The 17,552-nt window shown below is 56.6% G+C and overlaps 1 protein-coding gene across 25 annotated transcripts in view; it reads left to right on the top strand.

Annotated features, from left to right (window-relative positions):
• NCOR2 (nuclear receptor corepressor 2) overlaps positions 1-17,552 on the top strand; it is a 224,278-nt gene that overhangs the window by 113,270 nt on the left and 93,456 nt on the right. For 22 of the 25 annotated variants that reach the window (XM_067015111.1, XM_067015113.1, XM_067015121.1 and 19 more), the window contains 3 exons: positions 6,264-6,330; positions 13,806-13,978; positions 15,163-15,256. In XM_067015111.1, the coding sequence (XP_066871212.1) occupies positions 6,264-6,330; positions 13,806-13,978; positions 15,163-15,256 (334 nt within the window). The remainder of the gene's footprint in view (positions 1-6,263; positions 6,331-13,805; positions 13,979-15,162; positions 15,257-17,552) is intronic. The other 3 variants (XM_067015116.1, XM_067015136.1, XM_067015135.1) reach the window with 1 other exon arrangement.

The raw sequence follows: 17,552 nt of genomic DNA, 5'->3' as shown, positions 1-17,552 counted from the left end.
AGTAAGTTGGTCTCCTTGGAGTCGTTTTGCATGGGAAAAGTGCTTGGCCCCGAGTAAGCATGTTTTGGACCATCAGTCACCCCAGTCTGACAGGCTTTTCCCAAGGCATTCAGGGCCCTGCATGGGCTGCTTCCCCCACAGTCGGGGGTCTGGTTCTCCCTGAACGCCCCTCCTCACTCCCTCCAAATTCACTGTCACCCTTACTCCCCTGGAACCCAGTATTCTCCTCATTTCCCTCTGCCTACCCCATTCCTTTACTTCTCCCAAGCTTCATCTCAAACCTCTCCTCCCCCAGGAAGCCTCCCCTGATTGCCCCCACACTTTCCTTTTTCAGAACTCCATAGACCCCAGGGCCAGTCCCACCCAGGGCCTGGCCAGACTCTCCTCGAACGTCCACAGACCTTCCATCTCCTTTTTCCTCCTTCCTGGTTCCCGTTTCTCCCCCTAGTTCGGTGTCAGCCGACAAGGCCTATATTTCTTGACAGGCTGTGCTTCTTTAAACCCTGACTTCTCCAGGAGGTTGAGATGTCCTTTTGTACCCTATAAATGCCTCCACCGGTGAACTCATCACATTGCTGGTCTGTCGGTCCTTCCAGAGCCCTCTGGACCCTGTTCCCTATTTTTGGACAACACCTCAGCGGAGAAGATTTGTCTGCAGTATGCCGTTAGCAGCTGCAATACCTAAACACTTCTTGGAACAAAATAAACACTCAAAAAGTGTTTGCCAGAAGAATGTTGGACAAGCGGTCACCCCAAACCAGACGTCTAGGGGCTTGCGAACCACCCAGATGCATGCCTCCAGGGTGGGAACAAAGTTAGAGGGGAAAGGGCTGGTGGGAGGTGGTAGGGAGTGGTGAGGACTGGGGGGAGTGGTGAGCTCCTCCTGCTTTTAAAGGGGCAGTTAGTTCTTAGTTCCCTGTCTGTAGCCACCAGGGAGCGTGGCCAGGCTGCCTGATTTTTTTTTAAAGAGAAGCTTTACGTTGAGCTCTTTACACAGCAGCTTCTGATTTTCAATACTGGCAACAAATTCAGATTTTTTAGAAAGCACCGCAGTCCAAACACAACAGTCTCACGAGCTGGCTCCACTTGGTGGACTGCGCCCATTTGCAACCTGTGGACTTGACATTTGTCCTCTTTGGCAGTGAAAGCAGATGCTTCTGGGTGCCAGTCACGGTGCTTTGCTTGGGAAGGAAACTCGCATCAGCAAGGGAGAACTCGTGCCCTCTGGTAGCTTCGGGGAACAGAGGGGGCTCCCTGCATCACCTCTGCCCCCACGAGTCTTTGTTCTCACCGAGGCCTCTTCAGCTCGAAGCCACGGCACCGTGCTTGTTGAAGCTGTTACAGGCTGTGCAAGTTTCCTCGGGCTGCCAGAACCTGTCACAACAACCGGGGTGCCTAAAAGCTAGAGCAATTCATTTTCTCTCAGCTCTGGAGGCCAGAAGTCGGGAATCCGGGTATCGGCAGGGCCTTGATCTCTTGCAGACGCGAGGGAAGGATCCTTCCGGGTGTCTTCCAGCTTCTGGTGTTTGCTGGCTTCCTTGGCGATCCTTGGCACTTCACCCCAATCCTCCGTCTTCATGTGGCCTTCTCACTGTGTCTTTTCATGTCATCTTCCCTCTGTGTGTATCTGCCTCTCTGTCCAAATTTCTCCTTTTTATAAGGACACCAGTCAGATGGGATCAGGGCCCCCCTATTGACCTCATGCTAACTTGATGCCCTCTGTAGTGACCTGATTTCCTGATGCGGCCACATTCTAAGGTATTGGGGGTTGGGGGTCAGGACCCCAACGTCTTTTTTGGGGGGGACACATTTCAATTCATAACATACACCAAGCCCCCTGCAAGCTCTAAAGTAAATTGTCTTTGATCTCACTATGGCATTTCAACATAGGTCTTGTCCCTCTTTTTTTTTTTTTTTAAGTCTTTATTTTAAAATAGCTAGATTTGGGCTTCCCTGGTGGCGCAGTGGTGGAGAGTCCGCCTGCCGATGCAGGGGACACGGGTTCGTGTCCCGGTCCGGGAGGATCCCACGTGCCGCGGAGCGGCTGGGCCCGTGAGCCGTGGCCGCTGCGCCTGCGCGTCCGGAGCCTGTGCTCCGCAACGGGAGAGGCTGCAACAGGGAGAGGCCCGCGTGCCGCAAAAAAAAAAAAAAAAAAAAAAAAAAAAAGCTAGATTTACGGAAGAGTTGCCAAGGTGGTACAGTGAGGGTGGTTGGTTGCAGGAACCCCGTGGATACCAAAATCCGCGATGCTCAAGTTCCTTATATAAAATGGCACAGTGCATTCGGCCCCGTATCTGGGGACGTGGAACCCATGGACCGTACTAAGAGTTCCCCGTATACCCTCCACCCAGCATCCCTCAATGCGAATATGTGACACGAACAAGGTACGTTTATCAAAACTACGAAAGGGACAGCGGTACAGTCCTATTAGCTAAACCACAGGCCTCCTTTGGATCTTCCCAATTTCCCCACTAATGTCCTTTTTCTGGTCCAAGATCTGATCCAGGTTCCTGCTCTGCATTTCGTCCTCATGTCCCCTTGGTCTCCGCTCTGTGATAATTTCTCAGTCTTCCCTTGACTTTCCTGACCCTGACCCTTTGGAAGAGGACCGGTCAGGGGTTCTGCGGAATGTCCCGCAATTTGGGCGTGTCTGATATTTTCTCAGGAGGCCGCTGGGCTTGTGGATCTGGGGGAAGAGTCCCACAGAGGTGAGGGGGTGCCCTTCCCATCATGATGTATCGGGAGCACCGGACCCCCCGACTGGAGGTGTTTATGTCACTACAGGTGGTGTGGACGCTGCCCGCTTGCTCAGGGAGGCGTCAGCCGCGTCTCCCCCATTGAGCTGCTGTCTATCCTGTCCCTACTCTGTGCTTTAGAAGCAAGTCACCGTCCAGCCTACTGTCAAGGGGAGGGGAGTCCAGCTACGCCTCCTGGAGGGGGAATATCAAAGAATTTGTGGGCACAAGTTAAACTGCCAGAATGATTAGTAAATATTTGGGGGAAATGCTTCGAGGCTCTGCAAATTTCCTGTCTCTCCTCAAAGTTTTGCCAACGGATTTAACGTTCATGCAAGGGTCTAGCCTGCAGTAATTAGCACCGTGGTATCTAATAGTGATTTTCAACTTCCCTCAGTCCTTCTACATTTATTAATTGGAATTCTGTAAGGAACATTTGTCCCTTCTCCCTCCTTTATTTATTTATTCGGTCATTTATTTATATCCGTGTGGATGCGTGGTTATTTATTTTATTCTTCGGGCTGTAATCCAGTACTAGCGTTATTTATTTTGCCTCTCAAATTGTTCCAGCTTTGGCCGTCGGAAACTCTTTTCTTTGCTTAAAAATGTGCTGGGCTCATCTTGTATATTTCCTGCCGCAGCTCTGGATACAGCCATTCCTCCAGGGAGAAATGGCTCTTTTTTTTTGTTTTCCTTTGTCCGTGCTGCACGCGCAGCATGTGGGATCCTAGTTCCCTGACCGGGGATCGAACCCACGCTGCCTGTATTGGAAGCACGGAGTCTTAACCACCAGACTGCCAGCGAAGTCCTGAGAAACGGCCCCTTTTATTGGAGAATGGTGTTAGAGACCCAGACCTCGGTGCTAGTGGGCTCATTGCTCTGGGCTGTCATTGCTTCTTGGCCTTCTCAGCTGCCCTCTCCAAGTCCAAACTCTCTCCATTGCCCCGACCCACAAGGCCCTGTACAGCCGGCCCTGCCAACCTCTCAGCTCTCCTCCTCCTCCCTGTTCCTCCCCTCTGTCCCTGCCCAGCACTCTCCAGCCACGTGGGTCTTCTGTCTGTTCTTCAAACGCTCTGAGTCTGTTCCCACCTCAGGGCCTTTGCACTGCCAGCACTCTCTGCCAGGAGTGCATTTGCCTCTGGATCGCCCCTCAGCCGGGTGGGTCCTCCTGGTGATCAAGGTATCAGCTCGCAGCCATCTCTGAGAGACTCTTCTGCACCCCTGAATCTAAAACAGCTACATCCTCCCCTCCCCCGGTCACTATCCCACCCTCCATGTAAGTTCCTAGCTCCAGGATTATCTTGCTTATTGTCAGTGTGGCGCCTCTAAGCGTCACCTCCACGAGGGCTGGGGACTTTGTCTTGCTCACCTCTATGTCCCCAGGGCCCCAAACAGTGCCCGGTGCATACTAGGTGCTCAGTAAACATTTGCTGAATGACTGAGGAGATGAAAGCACAATGCTACTGCTCCCATTATTCGGATGAGGAAACTGAGGCTGACACCATCTGAGATTTGTTCAGAGACACCTGGCTGTGGAATTGAGGGGCTGTGGTCTCAGCCTGTGTGACTGAGGACCCCCAGCGCCCGTCCTGCTGGGGAGGGGGAGGCTGATGTTACGTATGGAGACCTCGAGGCAGGAGGCCTGGCCGATGGGAGGCGAGACCAGAATGGCCCAGGGAGCCGAGGGTCCCCTCACTTACTCTCCTGGAAGTGGGCGTGGCCTTTGCTTGTCAGGAGATGGATGGAGACAGGGCTGAGCTTGGCTGGGGTCCACAGGTGAAGAGGGACCCTGCAGGCCCATCAGCATCTCCGACTTGAGACCAGGTAGTGGGGGTGCCGACCTCCTGCTGGAAATCACCGCAAGGCCTGGGGACCCTGGTCCACACCCTGACGGCCGCGGGGGGGTGGGCCTCTGAGGCAGTGGTATCTGTTTGCGGGGGATAAGGGAGCAGAGAGTGACTCCCCACGGGGTCCCCAGGGCAGGTTGATTTCAGGCCCTTCGGCCCCCGGGAGGCGTGTGTTGGGGGGAGCTTCCTCGTCCATCAGGGCCTGGAGTGCCCTCCTCTTTGTCTTTTTCCTGAGGTTGGGGTCCTGGTGGCCCACAGGTGCCATACCTCCTGGAGGCTGGACGGGGCGGGGCTCCCAGTTATCAGTTCGTAAGCTTTTGGTAAGAGTTTGGATGCGGCTGAGAATATGAGCAAGCTGGGGGACCCCTCCCCAGAAAAGTTGATCCTGCTGTACACCCGGCTGGGGGGCAAAAGCAAGTTCACGGGCCCGATGGGCTCTCCGGGGCCTGTCTCTGTGACCCCCGCAGGCCCCAGCTGCCTCACGCTGCTGTGCGTTGGAAGTTGTGGGGAAAGGGCCGAGGGGAAGGGGGTGCTTGGGGGTGAGTCTTCCATCCTCTTCTGTATCGGTCTGCATCTCTGAGTCTCCTTCTGGGCCTCCATCCCCCTTAATTTGTGTTTTGTTTTATTGAAGTATAGTTGGTTTACAGCATTGTATTAACTTCTGCTCTACAGCAAAGTGATTCAGTTATACGTATATGTACATTCTTGTTTCATATTCATTATGATTTATCACAGTTCCCCGTGCTATACAGCAGGACCTTGGTGTGCATCCATCGTCCCCCTTTCTTTGGATCTTTTCTTCCTCTGCCTTTTGGCCTGTTCCCCTCTGTCTCTCTCTCTCTCTCTGTCCTCATTTGGGATCTGATCGCATCCACCCCTGTCGCTCCCTCTCCCTCTGTCTCCCTGCCTTCCTCTGGGGCTCTGTCTGTCAGTCTTTCTGCTCTCGTTCCTTCTCCCTCATTCCTGGTCTTGGTGTCTCTCTCCTGTGCCTGCCTCTCTTTCCCTCTGAACAGCCCGCATCTCCCCGGGGAAGCGCCCGCTGCCCTGTGAGCCCGCAGTGCTGTGTGTGGCCTCCTTGGTTGAGGGCTTTGGTGGCGAGAGGGGTCTGGCTTCCCTGAGCTGAGGCATGAGACCCCTCAGGTGCTTCCTGGGCTTCCTGCTGCGCTGGCTCCCACCAGCCTGTCGCTGGCTTGTCCATGTCACCCCCACCCCAGGGGGGCAGAGCAGGGGCTTGGTTGGAGGTGGCTTGGGGTCACAGAGGCCAGACCCCAAGACCCTGCCTCTGTGCAGCTGCAGGTCTCGGGGGCTTGGTCTCCCCGGCCTGCGTTTCTAAGGCTGTGGCAGTTTCTCTGTGGCCGGTTTCCCATGGCAGGCGTGGCTGACGGGAGAAGAGAGCCTGGGTGCGTGTAGGGGTGATGGCAGCTCCGGGGAGGGCAGGAAGCCACAAGAACTCGCCGCCCTTCGGAACCCTCTTTTCTGCAGACCACGCTCAGCCTAGGTGTGGGTGGGGACACCTTGTGCGTGAAGGGGGAAGGACACACATTGGCAGTTCGTGGCTCACCCTGGAGGGCTACGGACCGGGAGCCAATAGGGGCAAGTAGGGGCAAACTTCAGCAAGGGACGGAATTCCTGAAAGCCTGCATTTCTGACCTGCCCGCTTGGCCGTTTCCATCCTCCTTAGAAACCAGGCGATGCGGAAAAAGTTAATCTTGTACTTCAAGAGGAGGAATCACGCCCGGAAACAATGGGTAAGTCATCACCGCGTCCCCCACCCCTGGAATCTCTTCTGCTGCCCCCTCCCCTCCACGGACCAGGCTTCCTTGAGAGCCGAGAGCGTCCAGGCCACTCAGGCCACACGCACCGGGGTCCCTGGGTTCCGCAGCTCATTCCTGCATGTCCAGGGTGTGAAGAAAAGCCAAGGGCGGTGAGAGAAATGGGAAAAGACAGCAGCTGCCTCCGTGAAGCTGGGTGCTTAGGGCTGGGCTGCCTCAAGGAAGCTGGGGTGCGAGTGGGTGGGGAGGCTGGGAACTGTGCCCCTCCTTTTCCAGCCTGGAAGGGGAGAAAGCAAAATGTTGGCCGGGAAAATTGGTTCCTTGTCAGAGGCCCTACTTTGGCCATTTTAGGCAGAAAGAGAGAGGTTTGTTGGCAGAGGTGGAAGACTGGGGTGGGCTGCGTGCTGGGTGGCAGTGGCTGCAGGGGGCTCCCTGAGAAATGAGCTTTGCCCAGCCCGCTGTGCCCATTCCGGGCTCAGGAAAATCCGGGCCCAGAGAAGCAGTGAGGCCCCCCCCCTTGCTTAGAAAGTGGTACGGACCCCTGCATCCACTGCCCTCTCTGCCATCTCAGCTGGGGCATGGAGGCGTGCCCAAGGCAGGGAGAGCACGTGTGAAAGAACACCTTTAGTTGTGGTTTAGGGTGGGCGTTTACGTCACTGATTCACTGGGTGAGGTTAGGGCTGAGCGATGGAGGGGGAGTTACCCATTGGTATTCTTTCAGCGGTGAGAGGAAGAAGCACGGGCTCAGATGGGCTTAAACAGTAAAGGAATTTGTGTAGCTGATAAAGTCCACTGAGTGGAGTTCAGGAGCGGTTTGATCAGGTTGCACCTTCATTTCTATGCCTTTTTTCTACAAGTCTGCATGTTAGTACATTGACAAGCTGGTTTTCCTTTGGGACCTGAATTTCTACAGCAGCTTTGAGTCTTCTAGAGCCAGAGAGAGAGCTGCTTTTTCTCAGACCATCTCACAAAAGCTCTTGATTTCACCACTCGAGGGCCTCGGTCCCTCTGAACCAGTGTCTGACCCACCCTGCTCCGGCCTTAGACCTCGGCTGGGCCCTCGGAGAAGGGATACATTTCTGGCTCAGATGCTGGGTGGAAGCTGGTGGGCAGCACCCTAGACTCCAGGGCCCCACGGGGAGAGAAATGGTGGGCTTCCCTTTTCTTTCCAACCTCCTCAGACTCCCAGACTGACTGGGTGATGACCAGAGGTGCCTGGCTGGATAGATGGGGTTCATGAAACGGGGCATCCCATCTCATTCATAGAGTTAAGAAATATTTACTGAGCACCTGCTTTGCGCCTGAGTGGAGGAGACGCAGTGATAAGTGCAGTGCAGAGGGATGGGGTCGGGGGCAGCCTGGATATCCTACCACGGTGCTGAGAGACGAATGACCAGAAAGGACCACCCAGGACCACCCGTGTGAATATCTGGGGGTGTGAGTGTCAAGGAGAGGGCGCAGCAAGTGCAGAGGCCCTGAGGCAGGAACCGGCCTGGGAGGTGGAGGGTAGCACAGGACAGCATGTAGCAGGCAAGCCTGAAGTACAGGGCATGCGTGGGGGGCTGTATTCGAGAATCATGGTTGCCAGGTCACCTGGAAACGGAATGTCTAGATTTTACTCTAAATACAGTTGGACACTTATTCTTAATGTATTCTTAATAAAGAATACAAAATCTTTAAGAATTTTTAGTTATTCGGAAAATTTGACAGTGATCCAGGAAATCTGACAGAAGAGTAACAGTGAACACCTCTAAGCCCGCTATCTAGAATCCATCATGGTTAATGTTTCCTTATATTCGCTTTGTGCGTGTGTGTGTGTGTGTGTGTGTGTGTGTGTGTGTGTGTGTGTGTGTGTAAGTATGAATGTTTCTGTGTTGAGCTGTTAGAACATAGGTGCAGAGACACCCAGACCCTCACCCGGAACACTTCCTGGAGGAAGGAAATTCTCTCTTTATCACACCTAAGGATTCACAGCTTTTCCGGATTCACAGCTTTTTCCCCTGTTGTCCTGCCCAGGGGTGGGGTTCCTTTGGGGGAGGTGGAAGAAGGAGATCTGATTTACATTTTAAAAGGATCCCAGTGGCTGCTGGGGGTTGTGTGTGTGGAGTTGGCTGGGTGTAAGTTGTTTGGAAATCTCCCAGGGCTCCTTGTGGAGGGGTCCCTTGAGGGGATGGAGGGGAAATGGGCTTATTTAAAGATAGAGGACCTGGAAAGACTTCTAAGAAATTCTGGGTTCACTGTGTGGCCAAGCTGAGCCCATCTTAAGAGAGGCCCTTGTGAAAACGAATTCCTGAACCACAGAAGCTGCGAGGGGAGGGCGTCTGGAATGATCTCATCCTTGTTCTTATATAAATGAGCCCAAAGCCCCATGCATCGTCATCAGCAAGGACTGGGAGGGCGCTTGGCCAAGACGGGCCCCCTCAGATCTGCATGCTCCCCTCCTGCCACCCCCCCACGTCAGTCAGCTCCCCTTCTGTGGGGCCCTCACTCCTTAGAGGTTCCTGGGACCCACGCTGCCCTACACTCCTGCTCTGCCCAGAGAGCTGAGGCTCTTCCCCCAGGGCGGCACCCAACCCCAACAGGAGCCTCCCCTAGGCCTGCCCTGTCCTCCCCTGGGAAGCTGAGCTCGCCCGCCCCACACCCACTGAAGCCAGATTTTGTGTGTGTGTGTGTGTGTGGTGGGGGAAGGGGGTATAAGCGGGGGCACTGTAAGGCCGAGATGCGCAGATTCAAACCCTACCCACCATACCCACTGTGAGTGATCTTGGGACAGCCGTCTTGCCCTGAGCCTCGCTTTTCCTCATCTGTGAAATGGGGTCATGGTGGGGCTGCAGGAAGGGTTGGTAGTGTGTGTGACTGATGGCCTGGCAGGATGGGTTAATCAGGGGTTGAGCTCAGCCTGGAAGGTGGGTATATTCATTTCCTGGGTCCTCTGTAACAAATGACCACAAACTAGGTGCCTTAAAACAACCAAAATGTATCCTCTCACTGCTCTAGAGGCCAGAAGTCGGAGAGCAAGATGGGGGCAGTGCTGTGCTCCCTCCAGAGGTGCTAGGGGAAGCTCCTCCCTGCCTCTTCCAGCTCCTGGTGGCTCCAGACAGTTCCTAGCTGTGGCCACATGGCTCCCATCTCTGCCTGCATCCTCAGCTGGCCTTTCCCCTCTCTTCTCTCACATGGATGCCTGTCACTGGATCTAGAGGTCACCCTAATCCAGGATGATCTCGTCTCAGGATCCTTAATGGCATCTGAAAACACCTTTTTTTCAAATAAGGTCACATGTGAAGATTCAAACCCCCTAACCTGGGGGTTAGGATGTGGGCACATCTTTTGCGGGGGTGTCACCATTGAACCTACTACAGTGGGCACTGGCATATTTTCAGCATAACCTGCCTTTTCTCTTTCTTCTGGCTTGTCCCCACGTTCCTGTTTTATCTATTTCTTTTTTAGAGACGCGGCTAAAGTTCTGCTCACTCTTCTCATATCGCTTGCACCTCTTATTTTTCACTTCTGGGCTTTTTCCTGACCTGCCCCGGCATCTGTGACTTGCTTCTGCAGCCTGAGTTACAGGAAGCGGGACAGGGGCTGGGAGAGCTCCACCTCGTCACCCTCACGCATCCCTGAACACACAGGACAGCCAGCAGGGGAACATTCTCCAAGTTTGTGGTGCCTGGGCCGCTGAGCCCAGCAGAAGGCCTTTGCATGAGGCTGCAGGCTCCCTGGGGGTCTGGAGGACGCCAGGTCATCAGGTGACCACAGAGGCCAGTTCCCCGGCCCGCCAGCTCCAGCCACCTCCCTAACACTTCCCTCCTTGGGCTCTGTCTGTCGGCCTGAGGCTGTCTTCCTCAGTTTTGGGGGTACCTCCTGGTCACCCCATCTCTCATCATTTTCCTAAGCGTAGAGCTCCATCCTGACACACCTGGTGGGATAGGAGGGGTTCAAATCCTGGCCCTGCTCGGTGACCGGGGCAAATCATTTAATTCCTGGTCTCAGGTTCCTGTTCTGTTTGGTGGGGATTATAGTAACACGCACGTCATCAGGCCACTGAGTGAAAGGCTGCAAGCAGTGTGCTCATGGCAACGCCCAGACTGCAGTGGGTGCTCAGAACCATCAGCCTCAAGCTGACCCTCAAATTCATGGGGACCCAAAATAGACAAAACAATCTTGAAAAAGAACAACCAGGTTGGAAGAGTCACTTCCTGATTTCAAAACATATCACAAAGCTACAATAATCAAAACAGTATGGTTCTAGCCTAAGGACAGACATGGAGACCAATGGAACAGAATAGAGAGGCCAGAAACAAGCCCTCACATCTGTGGCTGCTGGATTTTTGACAGGTGGCTATGTCCGTTCAATGAGACAGGATCGTCTCTTTCAACAAATGGTACTGGGACAACAGGACTGCCACACTCACAGGAATGGAGTTGGATCCCACCTCACAAATTAACACAAACAGTAACTTGAAATGAATCAAAGACCTAAATGCAAGAGCTAAAGCCATACAATTCCTAAAAGAAAACCCATAGGGGTGAATCTTTACGACCTTGGATTGGGCAGCGGATCTTGGGTGTGACACCAAAAGCATGAGCAGCAAAAGGAAAAGTAGATGCACTGGACTTTGTCAGAACAACCTTCAGGATCCTGACCTCCCGTCCCTAATTGTGTGATCCTGGGCTGACGGCCCTGAGCTCTGAACTCCTGCCTCTACAGAGGGGATGGTGGTCATGACCTTTTGTTGTTTGGGAGAGTCAGTCGTGGGAAGGACTCAGTTCTGTGCCTGGCATGTGACACAGTGGCATTTAGCTAGTGTCAGCGGCGATGCTGATGCTGATGACGGTGTTTATGATGATGACGATGGCGATGGCGATGCTGATGACGGTGTTTATGACGATGGCGATGGCGATGGCGATGCTGATGACGGTGTTTATGACGATGACGATGGCGATGCTGATGCTGATGACGGTGTTTATGACGATGACGATGGCGATGGCGATGCTGATGACGGTGTTTATGACGATGGCAATGCTGATGACGGTGTTTATGATGATGACAATGGCGATGGCGATGCTGATGACGGTGTTTATGACGATGGCGATGCTGATGCTGATGACGGTGTTTATGACGATGACGATGGCGATGGCGATGCTGATGACGGTGTTTATGACGATGACGATGGTGATGCTGATGCTGATGATGGTGTTTATGACGATGGCGATGGCGATGCTGATGACGGTGTTTATGACGATGACGATGGCGATGCTGATGACGGTGTTTATGACGATGACGATGGCGATGCTGATGACGGTGTTTGTGACGATGACGATGGCGATGCTGATGACGGTGTTTATGACGATGACGATGGTGATGCTGATGGTGATGCTTATGCCACGAAGAAGAATTCCCACTGAGGGTGACCTGTTTTCAGAACACACACAGACTGTGGTCGCAGGGGCCATCCTCCTTTTCCTCTGCAGATTCTTGCTCCTGGCACCTGGCAGACTAGCTTAGCAGTGTTCCAGCCTCTGAGGTGTGAGTGTGAGTGTGAGAATGTGTGTATGTGAGTTTATGAGTGAGTGTGTGGGTGTGAGTGTGTATTGTAAGTGTGAGAATGTAAGTGTATGTATTTGTCCACGTGAGTGCATGTATGTGTAAGGGAGTATGCGTGTGTTATATGTGAGTGTGTGCATGTGCGTATGTGAGTGTGTGACCTGCTTCCTTCCCTGGCCAGCGGGACCACCATGTGGAAACCCCCTGGCAGGGTCATTGCTGCCCCAGGGAAGGGCCGCAGCCACTGCCGTGCTCTGTCCCGAGGCGCCCCATGCCCTCAGCCCTCAGTGGACGGAGAGCACCTCCAGTGCACAGGCCACAGCAGGTGGCACTGTGGTTAGACGTGGAGGGGGACTTCCTCATCCTGGACAGTCCTCAGGAGCTGCTCACATCTTTGCGTGGGGTGCTTGGGGCTGGGCAGTGTGGCTGCGTGTGCCCGCACGGCTATTCCTGTCCCTTGCTCCACGAGGACCCCAGGCAGGGCTGGGGCGTCTTGCTGGCCGCCCTGATCGCCCCTCCACTGGGCAGCTGGTTGGTGGCCCTGCGGGTTTCTTGCCTGTCTTCACGGGTACCTGCATTCTTTTCCTCTGCTGGATTTTGGTGAACATGTTCTCGCCTTTTCCCCATCTGACATATTTTCTCACTCTCGCCCGTCAGATCGAGGCCTCTCTGGCAGGGCTGAGAGCGTGGGGAGGGTCCCCTGCTCTGACGGTGGGCTGGGCTGGGTTTCCTTCATGCCGGTTCTCACCCTCAGGGGTGCTGTTCTCGGCACCTTGCCACGAACATGTGTGGCTATTGTCTGCTACTGGAACTTGACCTTCCGGGGTTCTTGGGGCAGCCCACATACCTGGGACCCCCCCCGGGAGCTGGAGGTCAAGTTCTGCTCCTCCTCAAAGCTGGCCTGACGGCCACTTGGGGACCATCACGCCGCTGGGTTTGTTGAGGACCAAAGTCACAAGCTGCCTTGGTCAGAAGCTGAAATTCAGGATGGGGAGGGGTGTCTGGGCACGAGGACCAGAGACGGGTTTTCTGATTATGCTGAAGTGTCGAGGAGGCATTCAAGCGAGACTCCCAGACCATGCCATCTGTCCACGGCAGCTGTTAGAGACGGGGAGATCGGGTCTCACGGGCAGCCAGATGCTCCCTGCCTGCCTGAGGTCCGGGTCACCTTGGAGACTCAGAAGCCAGGCAGCTACACTCTGGGCCGGGCCGGGGTCTCTTCTCTAAGGAAGGACATACAGCAGGAAGCACTGTGGTTAGACTTGGAGAGGGACTTCCGTGTCTTGGCTGGGCCGCAGCTTGAGTCTTCACACCCAGTCCTTGGGTGTGGGGAGCACGGCTGGCCTGAGGCCGGGGGATGAGGAACTATTCAGAAAGAGAATGCTTTCCATGCGGCTGTCCTGGGCCTGATGGACGCCCCAGAGCTGCACCGTCCGACGCAACTGACAATGAATGAAATGGTCTGTGTGCACTGCCCACTCTGGGCGGTAGCCCTGGCCCCACATGGCTACTAGCATTAGAAATGTGGCATAGGGACCAGAGACCTGAATTTAAATGTTACTTCATTTTACCTGATTTAAACTCCACAGCCACGTGTGGCTGGAAGCTTCCGTATTGTACGAGGCCTTTCCGGAGGGAGGCCGGCCGGCAGGGGGTGGCCCATTCCCCAGGGAGCGAGGCGGCCGGGTTCTTAGGGCAGCTTGTGGGTTTTCTTCAGGGGCCCGGGTCTGGCTGGGTCTGCTCGGGTCTCTGCATGATCGCGTGTCTGGGTCTGCCCATGTGCCCGCGTGTGATCGTGTGTCTGCCCACGTGTGCCCGGGCACACGGCAGAGCGGGGAGCGGGGGAGGGGCTGGGTGTCGGACGCGGGAGGAGCGGCTGCCGCAGGGCTCCCCCACACCCCCGCAGGAGCAGAAGTTCTGCCAGCGCTATGACCAGCTCATGGAGGCCTGGGAGAAGAAGGTGGAGCGCATTGAGAACAACCCCCGGCGGCGGGCCAAGGAGAGCAAGGTGCGCGAGTACTATGAGAAGCAGTTCCCCGAGATCCGCAAGCAGCGAGAGCTGCAGGAGCGCATGCAGAGGTGAGCGGAGGGGGAGCTGGGCCCGCCCCCCTCCCCCGTCCTCCCTCCCATCCCCCCTCCCCCCTCCCCTCCCCTCCCCCCACCCCACCCCTCCCCTCTCCCTCCCTCCTCCCTCCCCCTCCTCCCCCCTCCCCCTCCCCGCCCGTCCCCCTCCCCTGTCCCCCCTCCCGTCACCCCTCCCATCCCCACCCCTCCCCCTTTCCTCCCATCCCCCTCCCCCTCCCATCCCCACCCCTCCCCCTCTCCTCCCATCCCCCTCCCCCTCCCATCCCTTCCCCCTCCCATCCCACCCCCTCCCCTCCCATCCCCCCCCTCATCCCCCCTCCCCTCCCCCTCCCCCCTCCTTTCCTACCTCCCAGGGCCTGGGTCAGCTCCAGGCACTGTCCGAAGAGGCACGCTGGCCAGCGTGAAACAGAAAGCACAGCAGCGTCTCAAACTGGCAGCCCGGGGGCCGCATCAAGCCCTTGGACGTGTCACTTGGTGCCTGCCCGGCCTTAATACTTAATTGAAAGAAGCTTAAATCCACTTTGGTGGAGTGAGTTCTCCTTCCGGTGTGCCACAGGCTGGTACCTCCCAGCTTCGTTCATTTATGCGGCCCCTGAAGGCAGCTGAGTTTGGGATCCCTCGTGTGGGTCAAAGGAGAAGGATGCTGGTCTCACGTGGCGGCCGTGAGGACTGGGTGGGATGTGCCCAGCGCAGAGTAGGTGCTCGGTGACGTGCGGCTGTGACATCTGTTGTCACACAGGATAGGTGATGGGCCACGAGCAGGGATGCTGGATTTCACTCTTTACTGGACACTCGCGGTGCCTATCTCACCGAATGCCTCCTCCCGGTCCTGGGAGCCATGTGCCACCTTATCCCCGTGGTACCGGGGTGGGGGGCACTGAGGGACAGGTCCGAAGAGGCAGAGCTGGGGTTTGTATGTGGATCTGTGCGGCTGGTCTTTTGGTGGGCATCTTAGGAGAGAAAAAGGGTTCTGACATTTCTGGGTGAGTCTGGGGGCTCCATGCCCTCCCCTGGACCCCTGGGTTCTGGGCTGTCTGTGTGGGTGTGAGGCCTGGCCCCTCCTCACTGCCCACACGCCGCCTCTGGGGAACCTGTGGGCTCGGGTCTGTGCCGCTGTGCTGGCCGCGTGTCCCTGGCTGCCGAGGGGCCGGTCCTGAGCGTGTCCCTTTGGTCTCCAGCAGGGTGGGCCAGCGGGGCAGCGGGCTCTCCATGTCAGCCGCCCGCAGCGAGCACGAAGTGTCCGAGATCATCGATGGCCTCTCGGAGCAGGAGGTAAGTCCACGGCCTTGACCCTGACCTCAGCTCCACCCGCTGTGTCCCCTGCACGTGGAGAAGCTCCCAGCAGGAAGCAGAATTCATCTGGATGCTTGAAATCGAGGGGCTTGTTACTGAAGTGTGGGCAGAGCCAAGGTGGGATAGTGGGGCACCAGGGGAGCAGACATTGCCCAGCCCCAGCCTGAAGGACAAGCGGGTAGAGGAGCCTCCCTGGGGCCGTGGAGGAGAGGCCCCCTGGGAGGACGTGGCCAGGAAGGGCCCCATCCGTGCTGCCACGGCGGGGAGGAAACAGGGGATAAGTACCCCCGCCTCTCACTCCCCACCCCCGCCCCCGTCTACTTTCAGTGCTTCCCATTGGTTGAGCCTGACCAGAGCCAGAGGGCACGAGTGCCTGAGAGCTATGGTTTCTAGGTCAGCCTCCCCGTGCCCAGAACTGGGGGCAGAGGGGGAGTCCCATCTCACCAGCTGTTCACCGAGCCGGGGACCTTCTCTCAGGAGTTCCCAGATGACCTTCTATCAGCCAGGTAGCCCTGGCTGTGGTCACGAGAGCCCAGAGATGACCAGAAAGCAGAGAGAGGAGGCGTTTGCTCCTGAGGCAGGGCTGGCGCTGGCCTGTCCCCTCCCAAGTCTAATGGGCCAGTCCCCCCGCCCCACCCCCCCCACCCCGGTGTTCCCAACACCACAGGAGACAAGAGGGAGCCTCACGAAAGGAGGGAGCGCAGGCTTCCTCGCCGGGGCCTTGTGTCCAGGCAGAGCTGTCGTCCAGATGGAGGTATTGCAGCTCCAGCCCAGTGCGGCCATCTCCAGCTGCACGTGGCTATTTAAATGGAAATTAACACAAATGAAATAAAATGAAAAATTCAGTTCCTCTGTGGCACCAGTCCCATTTCAGCTGCTCCGAAGCCACATGTACTTAGTGGCCCCATGTCGGACCGAGCAGGCCGTAAACACCCGCATCGTTGCAGACCATTCTATTGGGTAGCACTGCTTAGGCCACCGATGCTCGCTTCGGACAGACTTACGAGTCCTGGGGAGGGGGAGTCTGGCTTGAACTGCAGTTTCCTAGGCCCCTGCCCCAGCAGTTCTGATTTAGCCAATCTGGGGCAGGGCTCAGGAATCTGCATTTTCACCAGGCTGTTCACGGGAGTCTGATGCAGGTAGTTCAGACTCCCTGGCCGTTGAAAAAGAGCCTTCGTTTTAAAACTTCACGTGATACGTCCCTGTTTTGAACACCCTTCAGTCTGCAGAAAGCAGAACGTGGAAAGCCTTTGTCCTCACACCTGTGGGTTCGCTCGAGCTCCTGTCCCGCCGGTGCTGTGGCCACGTACACGTCCCACAGGGGCACGTGGGAACAAGAGGAGGGCGGCCCTTTCCCGTGTGTTCCCTGCCTCATGCAGGCAGGGCGCCTGGCATCCCAGCCGGTTCAGTGTCCCCCCCTCCCACCCACCCCGGCCCCCATCCCGGAGGCCCGCTCCCCCAGGTCCTGGCCGCACAAGAATGCAGCCACCAGCATCCGCAGGGATGCTGAGGGAACAGCTTTCGCGGGTGATGGCTGGAAAGGGAATTCTGGGCAGAAACTTCACCTTACCCAACCCAGGCTGACCTGAGGTTCCCTGGGAGGGTGGGAAGGAGGGGACTGGGCGGGGGGAACGACGTTCTCCATCTGCGGGGAGCTTGCGGTAGTCAGGGCTCGTGCCCGCTGGGGAGAGGCAGCAGAGCAGGGGTGAGGTTCCTGCCCGGAGAAACCCCGCCTGGGGTCTGCCAGTGCTGTGTGTCTCGGGCAGCGGAGGAGGACGGGGAGGTGAAGGTGTTGGAGGGCTGCTCGAGTGCGGGGGGGCGGTGGTGGTGGGGGGAAGAGGCTCAGGCCTCTGGGGGGAGCCCGTCTCAGCCCAGGGTCAGGGCCCTGCCCCCACTGCGCTCCCCTGCTCCTGTCGGGAATCCCCAGCACTGAATGGAGAGCTTGGATGTGGGAGGTTGGGCAGCGGAGCCTTTGAACTGGCTGACCTTGGCCGAGGCTGGACCCTCGCCTGCCTCCGGAGATGGGTAATTAATCGCCAGTAATGGGCTGGCTGCAGAGATTTGGGGAAATGAGTCCAGCTGAGTGGCGGCTCAGAGCCTCTTAATAGCCATCCTGATGCATTAGGAGCGAGCCCGCCCGACTCCTGCTGAGCAGGGGGCTGGGCAGGCTTGGTCCCCAGGGGGCGCGCTTGAAGGAGCTGGATCCAGGGCTGGGGGTGGGTGGCGGTAGGTCGAGGAGATGGTTCTGCAGCCTCACCAGGCCCCCCCAGAGCGA

Source organism: Kogia breviceps, chromosome 15 (assembly GCF_026419965.1).
Source record: "Kogia breviceps isolate mKogBre1 chromosome 15, mKogBre1 haplotype 1, whole genome shotgun sequence".
NCBI classification, from domain to species: domain Eukaryota; kingdom Metazoa; phylum Chordata; class Mammalia; order Artiodactyla; family Physeteridae; genus Kogia; species Kogia breviceps.
The sequence above is the reverse complement of the archived record's forward strand: the minus strand, read 5'-3'. Positions and strand labels throughout refer to the sequence as shown.